The 23,932-nt window shown below is 34.3% G+C and overlaps 2 protein-coding genes across 2 annotated transcripts in view; both read left to right on the forward strand.

Annotated features, from left to right (window-relative positions):
• Positions 1-7,734, forward strand: part of LOC127158390 (putative adhesion G protein-coupled receptor E4P) — a 198,363-nt gene extending 190,629 nt beyond the window's left edge. The window contains exons 13-20 of the mRNA XM_051101546.1: positions 6-19; positions 1,946-2,140; positions 2,229-2,446; positions 2,541-2,607; positions 2,997-3,088; positions 3,608-3,776; positions 4,947-5,042; positions 6,250-7,734. Of these exons, the coding sequence (XP_050957503.1) occupies positions 6-19; positions 1,946-2,140; positions 2,229-2,446; positions 2,541-2,607; positions 2,997-3,088; positions 3,608-3,776; positions 4,947-5,042; positions 6,250-6,291 (893 nt within the window). The 3' untranslated portion in view covers positions 6,292-7,734. The remainder of the gene's footprint in view (positions 1-5; positions 20-1,945; positions 2,141-2,228; positions 2,447-2,540; positions 2,608-2,996; positions 3,089-3,607; positions 3,777-4,946; positions 5,043-6,249) is intronic.
• A 10,373-nt stretch (positions 7,735-18,107) lies between these two features.
• Positions 18,108-22,433, forward strand: ptger1c (prostaglandin E receptor 1c (subtype EP1)). Its single transcript, XM_051106336.1, is given in 3 exon segments — positions 18,108-18,870; positions 18,873-19,102; positions 21,991-22,433. Coding segments are annotated over 3 exon segments (1,137 nt in total). The 5' UTR covers positions 18,108-18,212; the 3' UTR covers positions 22,240-22,433.
• The last annotated feature ends 1,499 nt before the right edge of the window (positions 22,434-23,932 follow it).

Genomic DNA, 23,932 nt, shown 5'->3' on the forward strand with positions numbered 1-23,932 from the left:
GGCTCTCTATGACATTGGGGTTTGTATTCTTAATTTTTGTCACCATGATAGCTAATCTTGAGCTCATCATAGAAGTGAAACCTCCAAATCAAAAACCGTTTTAGGCGCTGAAGATTTCGTTAAAAGATAAATACTATTTACATGCACACGTCTTATAGGCCTGCAGTATAAAATAAGGCCTAAGTGTGAAGTTTGAAGTGAACTGTGAAGTTTTAGCTCAAAATACTCCACAGATCATATTATAACATGTTGAAAATGTCATTTTTAGGGTGTGTCTATAAAAGAGCTATATTGGTATCGCTTTAAATGCAGATGAGCTGCATATCCCACCCCGTCTTCAGAAGAGGGTGTAGCAGCGAATATATCTCTGCTTTGCAAACCTACAGCAATAAACAGTCGGTACAAGCAACATGACTGAGACTGAGAGAACCGCTGTTTAGCTGTACATATGGGAAGCCAAACACACCAAAACTGGGATGAAACAGTGTGATGTTACAAACTAATCTCACAACCGCGGCACTGGTCAATTAAAATACTTCGATCACGTACACACACAAATATGGTTAAATCATGAGCTAAGCACAATAATGACATGACATTCACAAAGCAGTCTGGAGTGAAATGATTTGTGCAGACATAAGTGTATTTAGGCAGATTTTGAGGCGCATTAACTTCAAAAATAAAAGTAATCGCATCCTCAGTGGTTCAGATGTTGGGAGAAAATGAAGATTCATGTTCAGTCTTACATCCAAACAGAACACCGGGATTGCTTACGAGACATTGATGCTGTTACAGCTGCTCAAGCGTGAAGAAAATAAAGGACAGCGTACAAGCAAACACAACTCACTAAGGGTGGAAACTATGGCAATGGAGGACTGTCAGTCAGCCGCCAACATTTCAGTGTTTTTCTCCATTTAATTGACTGCTATGGTGCCCTGAGTTTGAACGTCCAAAATGCAGTTTAAATGTGGGTTCAAACAAAATCATCCTACATCACTGCAGAAGTACCGACTCAGTCTTTGCAAAGTGAACATGCAAAGAACATCAAGACCCTTAACAACATACCCTAACTGTCATGAACCGAAAAAAAAACAGTCCAGGCAGAGTAAGACAAGATGAGCGTTTGACATTAAAAATTATATAGATTGTATTGTTTCACTAGATAAGACCCTTCTTCCTTGGCTGGGATCGTTTACAACTGCATTTAGGATCGTTTGAAGCCACATTTAAACTGTATTTCAGAAGTTTAAACATGGGGCACCATATCAGTCCATTATATGGAGAAAAATGCTTAAATGTTTTCCTCAAAAAACATAATTTCTTTACGACTGAAGAAAGAAAGACATAAACATCTTGGATGACAAGGGGGTGTGTACATTATCTGTAAATCTGTGTTCTGGAAGTGGACTTCTCCTTTAAGATATTTTTGATGCATTCAGAGAGCTTTTTGACCCTCCCATAGACAGCAACGTAATTACATGATCAACATCCAGAAACGTAGTAATGAGATCGCTAAAATAATCTATGTGACATCAGAGGTTCAACCGTAATTTACGAAGCTACGAAAATACTTAAAATACTTTTAAAAAATACGAAAATATTTTTGTCTGCAAAGAAAACATAAATAATGACTTTATTTAACAATTTGTCTGCTCTGCGTCACCCTAGTGCCATTTCGTAGAGTATCCACGAATGGGGTATGTGATTAATAACAAAATTTTCATTTTGGGGTGGAGCAACCCTTTATTGAGGATCAATCAATGATTTTTATCATTGACACAATCTGTTAAAAGCTCTATATAAATAAAGGTGACTTGACTTGACTTGATCATAGGGTGGTTGTGTTCACACACTGCCAACACACATTTATGTCCAAACACCATGTAAAAGTGGATTTTGTATAATAGGTGCTCTAATGAGAATCTTCATTTACTCTCTTAACTAGGATGTATTCGAGCTGCGCCTGATCACATTGGTGGGACTGCCGTTGTCTCTGGTCTGCTTCCTCATCTGCATCGTCACATTTTACTTTGTGCGATCCATCCAGAGCACACGCAACACCATCCACCTGCACCTCTGCATCAGCCTCTTCATTGGCTACTTTGTCTTCCTTGTGGGCATCACCCGCACAGAAAATGAGGTTTATTGTGGCTTCACACAAGTTCATAGTTCTGGGTTGGTTTGTCTGGGTCTGAAGTGATAAAGAGTGTTTACTTTTTGTCCTTCAGGTGGGCTGTTCAGTCGTTGCAGGTATTATGCACTACTTCTTCCTGGCTTCCTTCTGCTGGATGTGTCTGGAAGGAGTGCAGCTCTTCCGCATGGTGGTGCTGGTCTTCAACACAACGCTGAGACCCATCTATATGTTTGCTGCTGGTTATGGAGTTCCTGCTGTTATTGTTGCCATTTCAGCTGCAGTGAATGCAAACGGATATGGTACCGACAAACAGTGAGTTTTAGACATTACTGATATCTCTGCAGACGCTGATCAGAATTTCAGATTTGTTTCTGATAATATTAAGATGTTTTTTCTTTATCTGTAGCTGTTGGCTCAACTTTAATGATGGCTCCATCTGGAGCTTTTATGGACCAGTTTGTGTCATAATTATTGTAAGTACCTCTTAACATGGCACTTTCCATAAACGGGAAAACCAAACTACATATTATATTAGATATTTTATTTCATAATAAACATTAATAGACAAAGGGTCCCAATGTTCACTGTTGTTGTTTGTCACTATTCATAGTAGCATAAAATGTGTGACAATTTTTAGGTTTCATTTTATCCAGTGGTGTTTTGCGCAAAAAAAAATGTGGTGACATGTAATTGTACTGTTTTCCTGTAAAAAAAAAAAAAACAAAAAACCTTTTATACTTTTATAAAAAAGATTATACAATTACTGGACAGTGACACATTAACAACAATCAAAATTCTCTTAAAAGAAACTGAAAAAACAAAAGTGTTTGTTTAAACTTTAAGTTTTGCCTTTTCATTTCAGGTTAACGTATTCTTCTTCCTCGTAACATTATGGAAGCTGGCAGAAAAATTTTCCTCCCTCAACCCAGACTTAGACAGTCTACACAAAATCAAGTGAGAAATATTATTAAACTCTATATGTGACCTTGGACCACAAAACCAGCCATGACAGTCAATTTTTGAAATTGAGATTTATACATTATATGAAAGCTGAAAGCTTTCCATTGATGTATGGTTTGTTAGGATAGGACAAAATTTGGCCGAAATGTGGAATTTGAGGGTGCAAAAAAATCAATATTTTAAGAAAATCGCTTTTAAAGTTGTCCAGAAGTCCTTAGCAATGCATGCTACTAATCAAACATTAACTTTTGATATATTTATGGTAGAAAATTTACTAAATATCTTCATGGAACATGATCTTTACTTAATCCTAATGATATTTGGCATAAAAGAAAATTCGATAATTTTGACCCATACAATGTATTGTTGGCTATTGCTACAAATATACTTGTGCTACTTATGACTGATTTTGTGGTCCAGGATCACATATAACATCTCTTATGCTTTTAGTGTTTGTAACAATGTGCTATAAGCAGCCTTTTTAAGTTTTCAGTTCTTTATTTCCATCTACAGGGCATTTCTGGTCACTGCGATCGCTCAGCTGTGTATCCTTGGCATCATGTGGGTGTTTGGCTGTTTTCAGTTTAATGAAAACACTCTGGCAATGTCATACATCTTCACTATACTAAGCAGCCTGCAGGGGGTGCTGATGTTTATCATGCACTGCTGGCTCTCAAAACAAGTGAGTCCCGATTCTCCCATTACAAAGGTGCAGAGAAATAAATAAATAAGGAATGACAGATCAGTCATGGCTTTATCAAAATATTAATCCTGTGACAGGTAATAATAAACAATAAACGTTGACACAAGACAGGGAATGATAAATAGAACATTAAAATGAACATTAGAATTGAATTGTGGTTCATTTATAATATACTTTTTAGTGAGAGGTGGCTGGGTTTAATTATTTGCAATAATTAAATGACTTTATTGAATAATGAACATAATTATTATTTTATTACCAGTAGTAATTGATTTTCGATTTTAAGTTTAAAAATAGTCAGTAGAACGTAGTTACATCACAGCCGTGTACATGATTTGTTACTTGGTAGTCAGTTTCAGGTGATATCAAAGGAGATGCTCACTTCTAGAACAAAAAATTTACAGATAATGTACTCACCCCCTTGTCATCCAAGATGTTCATGTCTTTCTTTCTTCAGTCGTAAAGAAATTATGTTTTTTGAGGAAAACATTTCAGGATTTTTCTCCATATAATGGACTTCAGTGGTGCCCGTGAGGTTGAATTTCCGAAATGCAGTTTAAATGCAGCTTCAAAGGGCTCTAAATGATCCCAGCCGACAAGCATTTGAGATTAAAAATATGTAAATGATCTTTTTTTTTTTTAAATAACCGATCGTTCCGCTAGATAAGACCCTTCTTCCTCGACTGGGATGGTTTAGAGCCCTTTGAAGCTGCATTTAAACTGCATTTTGGAAGTTCAAACTCAGGGGCACCAATGAAGTCTGGAGAAACTGGAGAAAATTCCTGAAATTTTTTCCTCAAAAAAAAACAATTTCTTTACGACTGAAGGAAGACATGAACATCTTGGATGTTAAGGGGATGAGTAAATAATCTGTACATTTTTGTTCTGGAAGTGAAGTTTTCCTTTAAGGGGCAGGGCTTCTCATTCTAGAAAGCATCTGATTGGATAAAAATCTGTGTAGTGCAGGATGAGTCACAAATATTAAAGAGAGCAGCTGCCGGTTTTAAATATGTATTTGCTAAGGTTAGTATTGTCAACTAAGAGTTTAGTAGCTAGAAGCCACAAACCTCTCACAAACACAATAAACTGATGATCATAAAAACGCACTTGGTGTTGCCAGTGATAAACGTCTTTGTCATTTCCTGACAGGTGAGAGAGGAGTATGCCAAATTCTTCTCATGTATCTGTACACCACAGAAGAGGAAATACACAGAGTTCAGCTCAAACCAAACAAGCAAATCACAGGTAAACTCACTCTCAGAGAAGAACCATTTAGCCTCTAGTAATGCAGAGGCAGAGGTGCATATACATTGTTGAATTTATGTCTCAGTGTGGCGTTTGAAAATGCCATAGCACTACTAAATTGTGCACCCAAAAATCTCACTCTCAGGCCATCCAAGATGTACATGAGTTAGGTTTTTAACTGGAACAGATTTGGAGAAAATTAGCATTACATCGCTTGCTCACCAATGGATCCACTGTAGTGAATATGAGAGTCCAAACAGCGGATTAAAACATTACAATAATCCACATGACTCCAGTCCATCATTTAACATCTTGTGAAGTGAAAAGCTGCATGTTTCTAACTTCATACCTTTGCTTCTGTCCAAAATACACTAGTCCGCTATCCATAATTTTGCTTTCTCCAGTGAAAAAGTCATCTCATCGGATTCAGGAAAAAAAATATGCACAGATCAAGCACCATTTACAAGCCTAAACAAACAGTTCTAAGCAGATATGTCAGTGGATTTTGATGTGAGAGGACAACAGGGGACAGACTTTTTCACTGGAAGAAGCATTATTATGCATTATGGACATAATTTTGGCCAGAAACAATGGTTTTAAGTTAGAACACCTTTATGATAGATTTGTTTTTTTTGCAAACACACAGCTTTTCACTTAACAAGGCATTAATTGATAGACTAAGTGTGGATTACTTGTGGATTATTGTGATGTTTTTATCAGCTGTTTGGACTCAATCTGACGGCACCCATTCACTTCAAAAGAATTCATTGGTGAGCAAGTGATGTAATGATAAATTTCTTAAAATCTATTCTGATGAAGAAACAAACTCATCTACGTTTTGCATGTCCTGAGAGTGAGTACATTTTCAGCATATCTTGATTTCTGTGTGAACTATTCCTTTAACATTCTGAGAACGTTAAATGTGTGCACTTGTTGTTTTGACATCACTGTCTAGCAGGGCATGAGTTGAAGTTTCTTCATCATAACAATAACACAAAGATCAAAGATCACATACCAACTGCACGCTAAGAAGGGAAACATGAGCGTTTCTCATTAGCGGGTTCGCTTTCTGAATGCTCAAGAAGTTAGGTTATTATCACTGGAGCATTTTAGTCAAACTGAGCGTGCGTTTTCCTGTAATAACTAGTTGTGACTGTGAATATAAATGAGCTAGACAAATCTTCTGACTGCCTGCACTCTTTCACAGGCCTCCAAGAGTGTTCAGCACACTGGTGAATCCCATATTTAAGAGGCCATGTCAACAGACCATTGACTTTTTCAACTGTTTGCAAGATGGACTGCCACATTATTTCTATATGCTTTCTATGGAAATTATATTATGTTGCATTTGGGTGATACATTCATTCACCTTTCTTTAATTTTAGGGATCATTTGTAAAGAAATCTTTATTTTTCAAAGACATATTATAATAGTGTCTCTTTGATTGTTTCTCCGTTATTATTTAAGTTTTCAAAAAACAATTTTTCCTCTATAATATATTTATTTTTAAAAAAAGTTCAAATTAAGAGGATTCTACGAACATTACCATTCAAAAGTTTGGGGCCGGCAAGATTTTTTGATGTCAAAGCTGCATTTATTTGATCAAAAATAGAGTAAAAAAAAAAAGTAATATCTTGAATTGTTAAATCATATGAATATACAAAAGTTTAAAATATATCTTCTATTTCATCTATTTTACATTATTTTAGAATTATTTCCCTGATGCAAAGCTGAATTTTCAGCATCATTACTCGAGTCTTCAGTGTCACATGATCCTTCAGAAATCACTCTAATATGCTGGTTTTGTGCTCAAAAAACATTTCTTAGCATTATTATTAGGGCTGGCAAACGATTAATCGCAATTAATCGCATACAAAATAAAAGTTTGAGTATGCCTATTATATGTGTGTGATTATTATGTACATATAAATACAAGCACATATTTAAGAAATATTTACAAGTATACGTATTTATAGAATTTATATTATATATATAAATGCATATATAAAAACATATTTCTCTTAAATATATACATATTATAAATATAACTTTTATTTTGTATGCGATTAATCGCGATTAATTGTTTGCCAGCCCTAATTATTAATAGTTATTTTTAATAACGATAACAACTGTGCTATTTTTAGTTTTACTCTATTTTTTCAGGACTCTTTAATGAATAGAAAGCTCAAAAGAACAGCATTTATTTGAAAAAAGATAATGTCTTTACTAAAAAAAAAAACATGTACTCACCCCAGACTTTTCAATAGCAGTGTAATATTCTCAAAGTCTTTTATTTATTAATTTGTTTACTTCTTATTTTAACATTTTATTTTTTACTTGTACACTGTATCTTTGTTTAAAACAAAGAATCACCATTCCTAAACAGGCAGGTGATTCAGGCTTTTCCTAGTATTTTCATATATACAAAATACTCGAGAATATTAACTTGAATGTAAATTAATGTATAAATGCTTTTGTTTACTTGCACCATCATAACACATTATTATCTATAACCTTGCTCATGATGTCTGTTGTGAAAATTTAGTTATAATAGTTTTAAATGTTACGTTTTGCACATGAATCCTTCCTTTTCTGCGCTTTGCCTTATCTGCCTCCCACTATTTAATGCTTATTTTATTGTACATTTTGATATTGCAGGTTTTTTTATATTAAAATGTTTATTTGGATTCCCCTCACGTCTCAGATATCTGCTTCTTTAAATGTCATGCTTATTAGAGTTGGATCCTGGTTTGATATGCTAAATGTGTGAATGTGCATGAAGTCCTGTTATGGGTTCAGCTCAATCTACTAATGCTACTGGTGAAAACAGGAAATCAAAGATTGAAATATGAGTTAAGATGGAACGATATGGCTTTTGCTCTGTAGGCTACAAAACAGATGATGTCCTAGTTCAAATACAGAGACATGAATTCATCTAGACTGTACAGTGATAGGACTTTTACACAAAAAAGGTAGTTGTAAAGCATGCTTTTTAGCACTTGGGTGTAAACAGCACTAGCCACAATGTAGGTATTTGCACCCCAGTAGTCTGGTGGAGCTAGGAAGCAAAATCTTCTTCTGAACTTTTAAGGCTGTTCTGAAACAATGGAAATGGCTGCTAAATAGACAGTGTTATTAGCTAGTTTACTTCATCTGGCCAGAATGTGTCCGCTAGCTAACTAATATTGACAAATGTGGAGTGCTAATATACTTCACTGTTTACACCAGGATTTATTTAGTGCCATTTACACCACAGTGTAAAAAGAAAAGGATACTGAATACGCACAAACGTAAACAGTAGCTTATATGTTACAATTCACACTCAGATGCAACTGACTTTTTGAAATGCAAATTTGCATTCTATCATTTTGTATAATTATTTTGTATAATTTTGTAATGTTTAGGATAATGAGTAGCTTTCATATGTGACCCCGGACCACAAAACCAGTCTTAAATAGCATGGGTATATTTGTAGCAATAGCCACAAATGCATTGTATGGGTCAAAATTATCCATTTTTCTTTTATGCCAAAAATCATTAGGATTAAGTAAAGATCATGTTCCATGAAGATATTTTGTACATTTCCTACCGTAAATGTATCAGAACTTAATTTTTGATTAGTAATATGCTTCGCTAAGAACTTCATTTGGACAATTTTCTCAGTATTTTGATTTTCTCAGTATTTAGATTTTTTTGCACTTTCAGATTCCTAATTTTCAAAGAGTTGTTTAAAAGTTAAGTCTGCGAACACACATTTGACGGCTAATATCTTACTGTCCAGGTCACTCTGACTTTCAATCCACTGGCTCAGAGAAACCATGTAATTTCTCATAAATTTAAACTGTCGTTCAGAAAATATCCTGTTCCGCTGAGTATAGAAAGAAACACGACATAGAATAAGAACTGCTTCAGTTGCCACTGGGTATTAACACTTCAGCAGCAGGGGAATCATAAAGCAGATCGTGACATTGTTATGATTCACGCAGAGACACCGAGCAGTGGAAAATAAATAACAGTGAAGTGAATTGGATTTTGTGGACCGCTAATGACTCTGTTTCAAAAAGGATGAACAGAGAAACAGAGACAGATAAACAGCAGAAGGCTTGTCTTAATTGTATTTATTGTCTCCATGTTCCATTATGAACTTCATAATTGCCTAAAGGACAATGGCGACTATCTATGGAGAATGGCTTGCTTAGAGAAAAGCTTGAGGCTCCCTGGGTTAAAAAGACGTTTTATCTTATTTACTCCCAAAACATTAAATAGCAGCCACCACACTTGCTTGACAACTTATATTTATAAATTAGCGTTTTATAGATCTAGTTGGAAAGTAATCATTTTGAAGTACTTGCAAATTATATTTTAAAAGATGCACACTGTCATTGGGATTGACAACTGCATTTACTTACAGGCGTGAGTCTCGAAATATCCTGTTCACACAGCAGCTTACAGTCACTTTTTGAATACTGTCTGTATGAACGTGCAACAGGAGTCAAGCTCATATTCCTTACCAGTAATCATAGCAAAAGAGACCAAAGCGATATCAAAGATGGCGACATCGATAAAACTGAAAGTATTACTGCTTTCTGATGACAAGACTCAAATCGAGCCGCGAGTTCATCCATCAAATCATCATTAACGGACAACAGCTTTTAGAGTGGAGAGCGGAGCATTTGAACCAGGTACAGGATACAAAACTGACGGGAGGGAGGGGCACCGGTAGAGACTGGATATAAACTTTCAGATGACACAGCTCATTTCTCTGTCACTGTAAGTTACCGAAACCACGAATTAAACGTGTTTGCGTGGCAGGGCGGCTCTTTTGCACTGAATGACTTGACAGACAACTAGTTGTCCACACTGTAAAAAACAATTTGTTGAGTCAACTTAAAATAATTTGTAACCTGGCTGCCTTAAAATTTTAAGTTCAGTCAACTCAAAAAAAGTTTATTCGACGTGAAATGTTAAATTATACTAAGTGACAACATAGATATTTGAGTTGAATCAACTTAAAGTTTTAAGGCAGCTGGGTTACTTACCCATTTGTTAAGTTTAGCAAACACAAATATCTAAGTTGTCACTTAGTACAACTTAACATTTCAAGTTGAATAAACTTATTTTAGTTGACTGAACTTAAAATTTTAAGGCAGCAGGGTAACAAATTATTTTAAGCTGACTCAACAAATCGTGTTTTTTATTTTTTACAGTGCAGTCCTGTTCCGTTCACACAGCGCATGTGTTCCAAGAATGCGGTTGTGAGTCCTGAAAATTTACACGTGTGAGTTCGGTTATAGAATACGGTTGTCACACCCCTAAATAACCGTACTGTGTGTGAACGTGGTCACATTCACTCTTATTTGTATGCCTAATAGACCAGTTTCGGTGTTTGCAAACAATAATGACGTTTTTGTGGGCGGAAACTATCTGGTGGCAGAAAATGACTATGGAAGCCATGGAATAAAAGAATAAAAAAGGTAAATTTGAATTTATATTTAAAAATTCTGACTTTATTCTCGCAATTACAAGATTATATCTCACAATTCTGATGAGAAAAATCAACTCGTCATTCTCTCTTTTCCCCTCGGCTCAGAATCTTTTATATCCACACTACTGGCTTTTTTTCCTCAGGATTGACAAACTCACTATTTTTGAGTTAAAGTGTGTTATACTATACTGAAGTCTAAACTAGTAGATACAAACTTTCACTTGTGAGGAAAAAGTCAAAATTGTGACATAAAATAGGTAAATGTTATGTAAAATGTTATAGTTTAAATAGTATTTCATGCTGTTACTGTTGGGCTAATATTATACGTCCCCTATGAACTGCATATGTGAATATTATATAGACCTATTGTGTAAATCAAATTTCTGCTTTAAAAGTAGAGTAATCATAGCAGGTTTGTCAGTTTAAACTTCTGCAGTTAGCTTCGAATGGCGTCTTTCTATAAAAATAATTTGCATTCCAGTTCTGACATCCAAAGGTGCAACCACACATTTTTTCTCTTATTGCATGGATTCCTCCACTTGTTACCAGTGTTTTTGCTGCCACCACAACACGCACGCAGCTGCAAGTGACGTAAATGTGACGTCTACTCCAAATTGGTCTACATTTCGAAAACGTAACATGTTTCATGTCTAGTCACATTCAGTTTGGAATTATGAATGACATGAATGATACCAAATTTTCATTTCAAAATGGGGAAATTTGAGAAAAATCTGTCATTTAATTTTCCTGTCGTAAAACAGTAATCCCCACCTTTGATTTGAGTACACTATCAGTCAAAAGTTTTTGAACAGTAAGATTTTAGTGTTTTTTAAGTCTCTTCTGCTCATCCAGCCTGCATTTATTTGATCCAAAATACAGCAAACACAGTAACATTTTGACATATTTTACTATTTAAAATAACTGTTTTCTATTTAAACATATTTTAAATTGTAATTTATTCCTGTGATCAAAGCAAAATTTTCAGCATCATTACTCCAGTCTTCAGTGTCACATGATCCTTCAGAAATCATTCTAATATGCTGGTTTTTTTAATCAATTTTTAAAACAGTTGAGTACATTTTTTTCCAGGATTCTCTGATGAACAGAAAGACCCAAAGATCAGCATTTATCTGAAATAAAAAAGCTTTTGTGACATTACACACTATACCATTCAAAAGCTTGGAGTTAGTATAATTTTATTGTAGAAATTAATACTTTTATTTAGCAAAGATGTTTTAAATGAATCAAAAGTGAAAATAAAGACATTTATAATGTTACAAACGATTTCTATTTAAGATAAATGCTGTTCTTCTAAACTTTCTATTCATCAAAGAAACCTGAAAACAATTCTACTCAGCGGTTTTCAACTTAATAATAATAATAAATATTTTTTGAGCAGAAAAACAGAATATTAGAATCATTTCTGAAGGATCATGTGACTGGAGTAATGATAATAAAACTTCAGCTTTGAAATCACAGGAATAAATTACATTTTAAATATATTAAAATAAAAAAGAGTTATTTTAAATAGTAAAATATTATTTATACATTTTTTTAAATTGTCAAATATTGTGGGGCCAGATTTGTTTTTGTTTTGTTTTCATTTTTTGCACTGTTGTACCTTATTTTCTTTTGTCTTGCATAGTCCATGTTGCCATATGCCTATTTTGGCAAGTTTTTTCCAGTGACAGATGGGAGGAAAATTCTTTTAGTCAGTGAGTCTGTGTTGTGCATTTTATTTTGTACTTTTGGCATTGTTTTTCCTTGCCGATACGACCCAGTCAGAAAAGACATGCAGCGCATTTTTGCAAGCTGAGATCCACAGGCATCTGAATATTTTATTTATTTATTTATTTTTAAAAAGCAACCTATTTCAGTCATTTTTAATATCTGTTGATGTTAAGTATTAAACTTAACCATGCAAATCTTTTCTAAAAAGTATGTATTTATTAAGAAAAGAAGCAATGTGCAACTTATCTCAGAAGGGAATACAGACATAATCAAATCATATTAACACTGAGCTGAGGGAAATCACTGTCATTCTGTTTCTCTGTATTGCCAATTCAAATCCACAGGTGCTTCATCCTGTAGGCGAAGACTTCTAACATCTTGTTCTCTCAGGTACAAAATTGGATTGCAGCTCAGTGATTGACGGTGGGTGTTTATTTATTTGTTTTGCTCAAACACACATAATGAACACATTCAGTACCTGGTAACTAAACTCTGACACAAAGATACAATATGCAACCTCAGCAGTGAAAAGCACAAGGAATGTGTGCCTTTAAAAAAAAATTTGGATGCTTTTCAAGGATAAAGTAGAAGATGAAGATATGAGAGACAGAAAACGAGGGATGAGGGTGTGGGAGAGAGAGAGAGAGAGAGGGATGTTTTGCTCAGCGGCTGTAGAGTGATAAGGGGTAGAGCTGTCTGAAGCACATGGGAGTAAAAGTGCTGCCGCTGCCGAACAGACACAGGGGCGCTGGGTGAGTCTGTTTTATTTGTGCTGCACTTCATTTCATATGACACAGCATCTTGTGAGGTTTTTAAGCTTTTTAAATACATGTAAAGCCGAATACATTATTTTACCATTTATGATGTAATTTAATAACTGGTATGTAATGGCTAATTACTATCAAAACCATTCACGCTAATTTTATGAGAGATCATTTATTAGCTTAGTCTCAAAGTCGTTTTCTTGTCTTCTGGTAATTGGGAATATAACTGATTGAACACAGGATTGAACAAAGTGACTGTCCACATAAAATCTTACTATATTATTATTATAAAAGTGGTGAGTGTCTATAAGATCTCTGGATTCATTTAGGAAAGCAATATCAAAACATATCAAGGTCATTAAACACAACTTTGAAATGCAATGCCAATACCATCTCCAAAACAAACCTACACCATAGCCATTTTAAATGAGCAAAATGTACTTGAAATTCCTCTCAGTCGGACGAACTCTGTCAGTATGACCTGATATGGTCATACTGGCTTCCTGCTGCGGCTCTTTATAAAAAGAAAATTACTCCGTTTTGTCGGTCATCTGTTATCAGTCGTACCTCAACGAAATCAGTGCGATCAGCTCAATGTTGCCCAAGAAAAGCAGAATGAAGATATAAAGAAAGAAGAAAGATTTAAAAAAATAAATGTGTGATTGCACAGCGAGAGGACAAGGTGTAGAGGACGTAACCGAAATGACAACTTGCCAACTTAGTGCGGGCGCAATGATTACTCCATTACAGCCTCTCAGCAGTTACATTTCAGTGCATTGTGAAGCAGCATGTCATTACTGTGTTAAAAAAGAAAGGGAGAGAGACAGACAGAGGACAGCGTCTGCTCTCTCGTCTCCCTAGTCCATTTTCAAAGTGTGTAAAACCCTTAGAGTACACCTCCATGAGACATTATGTCATATTTATTTGTACGTAAGCTGGAAACATCTTTTTTGAGTCTCTAATGGAGAGTCTATGACTGTCAGCAGCCGTTGGAGAAGTGTGCACAACAGTTTCAGCAGCAGAGTAATGGGAATGCTGTGACACAGTCATTTTGTCACTGTAATGTCAATGTCTTTCAGACCGGTAAAATTAAAATAGGAGCATTTTGTTCATGTCCGTTAGCTCAAAAGTTAACAAAATTAACCTTTAGCAGATAAAGCTTTACGGTTTACAGCATTTCTTTCCCAGGAAATGGACCGCAATTATGGATGAACCATTTTTGCAATCCTGCCTCTAATTAGAAATAGTGAAAATCAAAATTTATGATGTTTACCTGTATTACTTTCTCTCATTCTGCAAGACAAAACAAACAAAAAAAAAAAAATATATATATATATATATATATATATATATATATATTTTAAAGAATGTTAACCAAACTGTTTTGGTTACCATTGACTTCCACTGTATGGACAAAAAATACAGAGACATTTCTTAAATGATCTTCTTTTATGTTCCACAGAAGAAAGTCATACAGGTTTAAAATGACATAAGGGCAAATAAATGATGACAGAATTTTCATTTGTGACACTGGACCACAAAATCAGTCATAAGGGTCAATTGATTTATACATCAAAAAATAGGCTTTCCACTGATCTATAGTTTGTTAGGATAGGACAATATTTGGGCAAAATACAACTAAAAAGTCTGAAATCCTGGAATCTGAGGGTGCAAAAAAATCGAAATACTGAGAAAATCGCCTTTAAAGTTGTATTTATGAAGTTCTTACCAATGCATATTACTAATCAAAAATTAAAATTTGATATATTTACGGAAGGATATTTATAAAATATCTTCATGGAACATGATCTTTACTTAATATCTTCATGATTTTTGGCATAAAAAAAAAATCATTTTGACCCATATAATGTATTTTTAGCTATTGCTATAAATATGCCCATGATACGTAAGACTGGTTTTGTGGTCCAGTGTCACATTTTAGTTTGAACTAATATTTCTTAAAATTGTTTCCAAATGTTAAAGTTGCTGTAAAAATTGTTATATGTCATCTAATGTGCTTTAAATTATTTTCCTTTCCTGTGATTTCCATTTTAAGTTGCTTCTGATTAAAAAAAAAAGCTAATTGGTTTTAAATCAAAAAGTAGTCAGGTTGATTTAGTCATTTTAAACTATATTACATTATGGAAGTCAATTTTATCCGTATGACCAGCTACAAATTGCCAAAAAAACCCAGCACATTTCACTTCATATTTTGTTACTGTTTGCTCAAAACTAGTGGTGAAACCATGGTGAACACAGCACAAACTTGTGCCTCGATCTGCTCAGTGTTGGCCAAGAAAAGCAGAATGAAGATATAAAGAGTGAAGAAAGATTTAAAAAATAAATGTGTGATTGCACAGCGAAAGGACAAGGTGTAGAGGACGTAACCGAAATGACAACTTGCCAAGTTAGAGCGGGTGCACTGATTACTCCATTACAGCCTCTCAGCAGTTACATTTCAGTGCATTGTGAGGCAGCATGTCATTAGTCCATTTTCAAAGTGTGGAAAAACCCTTAGAGTACACCTCCATGAGATACTATGTCATATTTATCTGTATGAAAGCTGGAAACATCTTTTTTGAGACTCTAATGGAGAGCCTAAAATAAAATAGGAGCATTTTGTTCATGTCCGTTAGCTCAAAAGTTAACAAAATTAACCTTTAGCAGATAAAGCTTTACGGTTTACAACATTTCTTTCCCAGGAAATGGACCACAATTATGGATGAACCATTTTTGCAATCCTGCCTCTAATTAATAATAGTAAAAATCAAGATTTATGATGTTTATTGGCTTTGACGCTGTGGAAATATGTCAAAACAGACAGCAAAACTGCGCTCAGCAAGATGCAACAAGACAAGACAGATGGACTTGAACTGGTTACACTTTACATTTCCAAATTTCTATTTCCACATTTCTATTTCCACTATTGTTAACGTGAAATAACTGTGAAAGGCACTTCATGTGAAAAGCATTCATTAATCTTAATTAATTTCAACATTTAATAACATTCTATTAAATTGATTAAACTCCAAATTTTTAATGGACCTGCAGCTTACGTAAATTAACAATGAACAGTTGTGTTTTTATTAACTAGTGTTAACAAAGATGAATAAATACTGTAATAAATGTGCTGCTGTTTGGTTGTTGATGTTAACTAATGGAACCTTATAGTAATAATAAGGTTCTGATTTATTTCAAACCTGTATGAGTTTCTCATTTTGCAAGACAAAAAAAGATATTTTAAAGAATGTTAACCAAACTGTTTTGGTTACCATTGACTTCCACTGTATAGACAAAAAACACAGAGACATTTCTCAAATGATCTTCTTTTATGTTCCACAGAACATAAAAGGTCCAGGATCACATTTTAGGTTGAACTAATATTCCTTAAAATTGTTTCCAAATGTTAAAGTTGCTGTAAAAATTGTTATATGTCCTCTGATGTGCTTGAAATTATTTTCCTTTCCTGTGATTTCCATTTTAAGTTGCTTTTGATAAAAAAAAAAAAAAAAATCAAAAAGTAGTCAGGTTGATTTAGTCATTTTAAACTATATTACATCATGGAAGTCAATTTTATCGGTATGAACTGCTACAAATTGCCTTTTGAGGAAAAAAACAGCACATTTCACTTCATATTTTGTTAATGTTTGCTCAAAACTAGCGGTGAAAGAACTATGGTGAACATAGTACAAACCTGTGCCTCGCAGAACAAATCTAATGTTAGGACAAGACAACAGCGTGAATTAACAAAGCATAGGATGAGAGCAGTGCTGGAGGGAGAGGAAGATAAATGAAGGGATTTTTGGCACAGCAGAGGGGGAACAAGGAGAAAAACAGGGGCTATATATTCTTCTAATATTGACCGGTGTAAGAAGATGTTTCCTCCTGGCAAATGGCCTCAACTCCATAAAAACAAACACTTTGTCCGTAATTCAGCCCACAGTAAAAATGGCAAATTCAAATAATTCAGCTCTCAATAATTTGCCTTAGTTCAGTAATAATTCTTCCTGTTTGTAGCTGGAACGTTTTCTCAGAGGAGGCAATAAAGGCAGTGCATCCTCAAATAAATGATTGGATGAACAAATAATCAAGAGTACAAAAATAAAACTAAATTAATATTAGAAATTTTACATGATAAAATGTGTAAAGCACTCACTTTTATAAATACTAAAGCAGAGTCTCTTTTGCCCTCTTTTTACCCTCACTGTGTTCTCATAGAGCAGATTGTTCTTAACATTGCATTTACTGACTGATTATGCTATAAGTGCTTTTTGTCTTGTTTCTTTAAATGTATTCATTGCCTTTTATTTGTACTTTTTATGTTTAACCGAATGTATTTCCATTGATCTGTTATAGTACAGCTAAAATGTCTTTTTTTAGTGAAGCTCAAGTTAACATTAACTAAAACTAAATCTAATACCAAAGTAAACATGAACTAAAATACAATAAAATATTAAATAACTTAAACTTATTTTATTTTAGAAAGTTGACAAGGCAAAAGTTCTCATTTGTTTAAAATGAAAATAATAAAACTAAATACTAAATACTAAATTAAACAAAGATAAATACTAAATTAAAATTAAAATTAAAAATAAAATGAAAAAAATACAACAAAAATATTAAAATATTATTAATAATATAATAATAGAAATATCAATAAAATATGAATATATTAATATTAATATAATATTTTGAGTTAAAACTCAAAATATTAACAAAAAAGTATAATATAATATATACAGGTGTAGATAAATCCATCTGGCAATGAGGTGAAATGTAAGTGATTTCCAAATTTCGAAAAATTGTTTTTCAAAAAACTTGTAACATATTTTCAATATCACATTTTGTATTAAATGTATTCAATTCTTATAATTCCTATGCCAAGCAGCTTACTCAGTTGTGTTCTCCTGTCTGAAAATTGTTGACTATTTGGACTCATTATTATTCTGTGAGCCAGCAGTGTAATTTTTGCTATGTACGGATGCCAGTGTTTTCCTCAAGTATGATTCCAGTCCTGAATTTTAATGTTGACTTCAGCAGTGAATATGTAGTCTGAATTTCTCTCTCTCAATTATTCTGCTTACAGCGATAGTAGATGAATCCCTTTCTGCAGACCACAGTTGCAATAAAGCTCCCAGCAGGAGCAAATCTAAAGAGAAACATTCATTACAGCTCCCTGACTGTCACACAATGGATATCCTGTTCACCGCTTCCTTTCCTGTTTCATGTCAGAACTCTAGTGACTATAATCTCACAACTCTCTGTCCTGATAACCAAACCACAAACTCAACGCCTCCATCTCTGGCTAACCCTCCAGCGTTTGGGATGTCCTACTTCACCATGACCCTGGGCGCAATCTCAAATCTAACTGCACTGGCGATCCTCGCCCATTCCTACGCCCGCTTCCGCCGATGGGCCAAAGTGCCTTTTCTACTACTAGCTTCAGTCCTGATTCTGAGCGACCTGGCAGGTCACGTGATCACGGGGGCTTTGGCACTTCACCTCCATCTTGGGAGACTGAAACATCACGGGGCGGCAGTAGCAGTGGAGCCTCCACAGGTTTACTGCAAATTATTTGGTGGCTGCATGGTGTTTTTTGGCCTTTCCCCTCTGTTTTTAGGCAGTGCGATGGCAGTGGAGCGCTGCATAGGCATTACCCAACCTCTTCTGCACCCGGCGGTGGTCACCATGACACGTGTCCGCCTCACCGTGCTGCTGATCACCTTCTCAGCTCTCACTTTGGCAGGACTCCCTCTGCTAAACGTGGGCAACTACAAACCACAGTTCCCCGGAACCTGGTGTTTCTTACCTGTGAACGGGCCGCTCTCCATCGCAGATGCCAGCCTTGCTTTGTTTTTTCCACGCTGGGGCTTGTAGCATTAACTGTCTCAGTTGTGTCTAACACTATAAGCGGGCTGAAGTTGCTCCAGGCAAGGTTTAAGGACCGCTGTGTTAAGTCAAGCACTGCTCGGAGACATGCATCCCTCTCACCTTCGTCGCTTCACTCCTTGGATGTGGAGATGATGACACAGCTGGCCACGATAACAGTGGTCTCCTGTGTCTGCTGGAGTCCTTTTCTTGTGAGTGCACTGTAAACAATAAAAAAAAATAATTTAATTCATTAACTGACATTACGTTAACTGACAAACCACAGGTGGTTTTGAAAAAAACAAGTGATTTATAACAAGTATCTTTTCCTCAGGCTGAGGTAAATGCTAATAAATATGTATGCTAAATATACGTATGTATAGAGGGATTGCACTTAAGTCACAGACTGGTCAGTTACCCTGATGCACAGCTATATTGGAGATACCCGGATGTAAACAACAGCATTGATTGCACTACTGAATACATTGTTCTGATAATTTATGCTGTCTTAACCATGGAAAAAAACATGTGGAAGCTGCTACATCATATAGAAAAGGACTTAGTAACCAGGAAAGGGCATAATATTTTGACAAACTAAAGTTACTAGGTGGTAAAGATATGGATGAGCAGTGTGAATTAAGATATTAGCCTAATATTTAACCTACCTGACTGGAAATGATAAGAACAAACACGAATGCTGTCAAAATTCTTGCCCTGGAAATCCTGGTTCAGTTTGGCCAAAAACAAATGCCTTTTTCAGACAGTTTTTTGCACTCTTCTCCTTGATTTGTTATAAAATTTGTAGTCTATAGTACTCCAAATGTTTTTTTCCCGGTCCAACCGATTAGTACAGCCCAAAACACAACAATAATTGACCATTTTCAGCAGCAATAATCAGCAAAATATGCAAGTTTCATTCGGTTCAGTCCCGCCAATATGACCGACTGATAACGCGTTGTGAAAACACTCTATATTTACGTCATACGCACAAAATAAAAACATCATGATAATACACGACACTAAAATAATGCAATAAGCATTGATTTAAAAACATAAGATGTAATGACTGATGAGAAAAAAACAGCTATTTTAATGAAAAATAAACATTAAATGTTAAGTGTCATACAGGGAAATAGGTTAATGAGTTAAATGTTTTCCTCTAAATTATAGGATGACTGGTTCTTTTGCCCCTTCAAAAACTTTATAGTTTACACTTTTTTAACTGTATTTTAGTGTAAAATTATGTGAAATGTCCAGTTAGATTGTTTTTACAGTTTTTCACTGTATAAAAACCTTATTTTGCAAAGTGCAAGTGAACTATTTTCTGTGAACGTGACTTCTGATTATTAGAGTGTTTTCACGTGTCATCAATCGGCCATATTGGTGGCACTGAATGTAAACAAGGCCACTGAACCGAATGAAACTTGCATATTTTGCTGATTATTGCTGCTGAGAATGGTCAATTATTGCCATGTTTTGGGCTGTACTAATTGGTCGGACTGGGAAAAACATTTGGAGTACTATCCACCTTATTTTTCAATGTGGAAGTAAGCTGTTTTCTGGTAATGTGTGAGACTTCCAGTTCATAATCTGCTGTAGGGAAATAACGAGAAGAATATCAAAGTGCAGTAAACAGTAAAATAGTTTGCACTACAAACCAGTGTGTTCATAATTAAGATAATACATTAAAATAATATGGTAAGACAAACCAGTTTGCAATATCAAGCAGCAAGACTAGCTTTTTGTGCAGTTAAAAATAGCTGGAAGTGGATGAGACCAGAAGCCAGACAAAAAATGTACAAATGGCTGCACCCACTCTTACGGGAAAAATAAGGTGGACAGACTGCCAAAAAAAAAACTGTCTGAGGAACAAAAGGTATTTGTGGTTGGCCAAACTGAACTGGGATTTCCAGGGCAAGAATCTTGACAACATTCATGTTTGTTCTTATCATTTCCAGTCAGGTAGGTGAACTGATACTAGGCTAATATCTTAATTCATACTGCTCATACGTATCTTTATCAAAATACAGTGTCAAAATATTGCGCCCTTTCCTGCTTACTAAGTCTTTCTCTATATGATTTAGCAGCTTCCACACGTTTTCCCATGGTTTAGACAGCATAAATTAGCAGAACAACATATTCATTAACCGTGCAATCCATGCTGTTGTTTACATCCAAGTATCGCCAATTTGGCATCCAAATCAAGACGTAGCTAAGTTCAAACCCTCTATAAGGCTTGATTTAACAACATAAAATGTAATGTAAACCTAATATAAACCTTAATGTTCTTGACTGATGAGAAAAAAAATCTAAGAAGAAACAAAATGTTGATTGACATACAGGGAATTCGGTTAATGTCAATTTATACGATGTATACGATGACTTGTTCTTTTACACTTTCAAACACTGTACATTTAACAATATTTTGGTGCAAAATTGCATTAGATGTCCAGTTTTTACAGTTTTTCACCATATAAAAACGTTGTTTTGCAAAGCATAAGTATTGACTGTGAACATGAATTCTAATATGATAGTTAAATAACCATGTAAACGGTTAAACTATTTGATTTACAGACCATTGTGCTTATAATTACCACAGTATATTAAAATAATATGACTAAAAATACCAATCTTAAGTATCAAGCATCAACATAACGTGCCTTTTTCTACAACAAATAACATATCTGTTAGCAAATGACACCGGAAGCTTCTTACATTCGAATTAGAAATGGCCGCGCCCTTGATTAAGTTAAAAATAAGGTGGATAGTAAGGTAACATACCGTAGCATTTTTCAGTCTTTTACCGTTAAAATTAGTCTAAATTTTCACAGTGTGAGCTGTTCCCTGGTGTAAAAACCAGCATATGCTGGTAGCTATGTTTTGATGCTGGTTTAAGATGGTCCTTTGCTGGTTCATGCTGGTCCTTGACCAGCAACATGACCAGCATAAACCAGCAAAGGACCAGCTTAAACCAGCATCAAAACATACCTACCAGCATATGCTGGTTTTTTTACCAGGGTTGTGTATTTGATGTACACTTGTGTGTCACTTCATTTGTGATTTTCTAGACTGTTTGACCGTCTTCCTCTTTGTTTCACAGATTTACATCCTCATATCCGTTAGCAGGTTTTATGAAGGAATCAGAAGGCCGCGGCGTCAGTGTGAGAAGCTGCTTCTGTTAGCTCTGCGCTTAGCTAGCTGGAACCAGATTTTGGATCCGTGGGTTTACATCCTCCTACGGCGAGCGGTTCTGCGCAGAATTCTTCAGCTGCTGCAGCCGGACAGAGTCCTGTTTACACAGAGCAGCTCCTACAGAGACTCGCACAGAAAGCAAATTAGTTTACACTGATTATTACACACTTGTTTACACTCATTTCGAATATGTTTACATATAGAAACTCATCAAAAATACATTCAGAGTATTTATAAAGAATGTGCTTAAAACTGTCTGTGAAAAAATATTGTTTTTCCTTGTAAAAGAAGTGAAGAAACCTTAAAAGTACACTACCAGTCAAAAGTTTTTTAATGTTTTTAAAAGAAGTCTCTTTTGCTCACCAAGCCTGCATTTATTTGATCCAAAATACAGGAAAAGCAGTAATATGAAATGCGGTTACTATTTTAAATAACTCTATTCAAATATATTTTAAAATGTAAATTATTCATGTGATCAAAGCTAAATTTTCAGTATCATTACTCCAGTCTTCAGTGTCACATGATCCTTCAGAAATCATTCTAATATACTGATTTGCTGTTTTCAGCTATTTTTAACATAATAATAATAATAAATGGTTTGTTTCTGTTTTTTGTTTTTTAACAGCAAATCCGAATATTCAAATGATTTCTGAAAGATCATGTGACTGGAGTAGATGCTAAAAAAATCATATTTGAAATCACAGGAATAAATTACATTTTAAAATATATTCAAATAGAACAGTTATTTTAAATAGTAAAAAAAAAAAATATATATATATATATATGTAAAAATGTTTTTACTGTTTTTGCTGTACTTTGGATCAAACAAATGCAGGCTTGGTGAGCAGAAAAGACTTATTTAAAAAAAGAAACATTAAAAAATCTTACTTTTAAAAAAGACTTTTGACTGGTAGTGTATATCTTAAAAAAATTAAATGATATGAAATAAAAGGTCCCTTAAGTGTACTTTGAGAGAGAACACTTTCATGACTTGTACACCTTTAAAAAGTGCACTTTGTAATGTCAAATTTAAATGTTTTACGTAAAGTACATTTTACATTATTATGACTTTATTTTTATTAATGCTTTATTAATCCAAAAAAAAAAAAAGAATTATTCTGATGTGTTGAGCTAAAGTTAATCTATTTGCATTTTATATAAATTAATCATTCAGTTAACATAATTAAGTGTCTGAAAACATTAGTTTTTGAAACTTCATTTATTTATCATCTTTTATTTTTATATAGTTATATTATTTTTCACTTATTTGCGTAAGAAAAGAGTCGACTTTACAGTTTGCAAAAATAACTATAGTAACCATCAAAATATTATAGCAAAAAAAAAAAAAAAAAAAAAATCCCGTTCATCTTAGTAGTGAAATGTGACGTGGATACTACAATCTTGGCTTCACTGCAATTTTGTTCATCTCTAATCAAAGGCCCCAAAAAATGTCAGCGGTAAAACATTTATATACATTTACATGAAAAAATACTTTTAAGGTAATAATCTGCTTAAAAACGTTTATGATATACCATACAATTATTATAATTAGTATATATAATTATTACATCATATAATAATAGCAGTTACTTCTAATATTATATTTACAACTTTGTTACTTAGCGAAAAATATGTTTACGTTTTTAATGGATGCAACTATTACTTTAGTATTAAACGTGTTATTTACTGTCACGCAAAAGTTCGTGCATGAAAGTTACAGTGATGTCTTTACTGTTCATATAAATGCATTTTGTTGATTAAAAAAATTATATGACTTGATTTTTCCCCCTTCAGTTTAAAAATGTCACGTGTGTGTTACACGTTGCTTGAATACGGAAATAAAAATGGTA

The sequence above is a fragment of the Labeo rohita genome, chromosome 3 (assembly GCF_022985175.1).
Source record: "Labeo rohita strain BAU-BD-2019 chromosome 3, IGBB_LRoh.1.0, whole genome shotgun sequence".
NCBI lineage: Eukaryota > Metazoa > Chordata > Actinopteri > Cypriniformes > Cyprinidae > Labeo > Labeo rohita.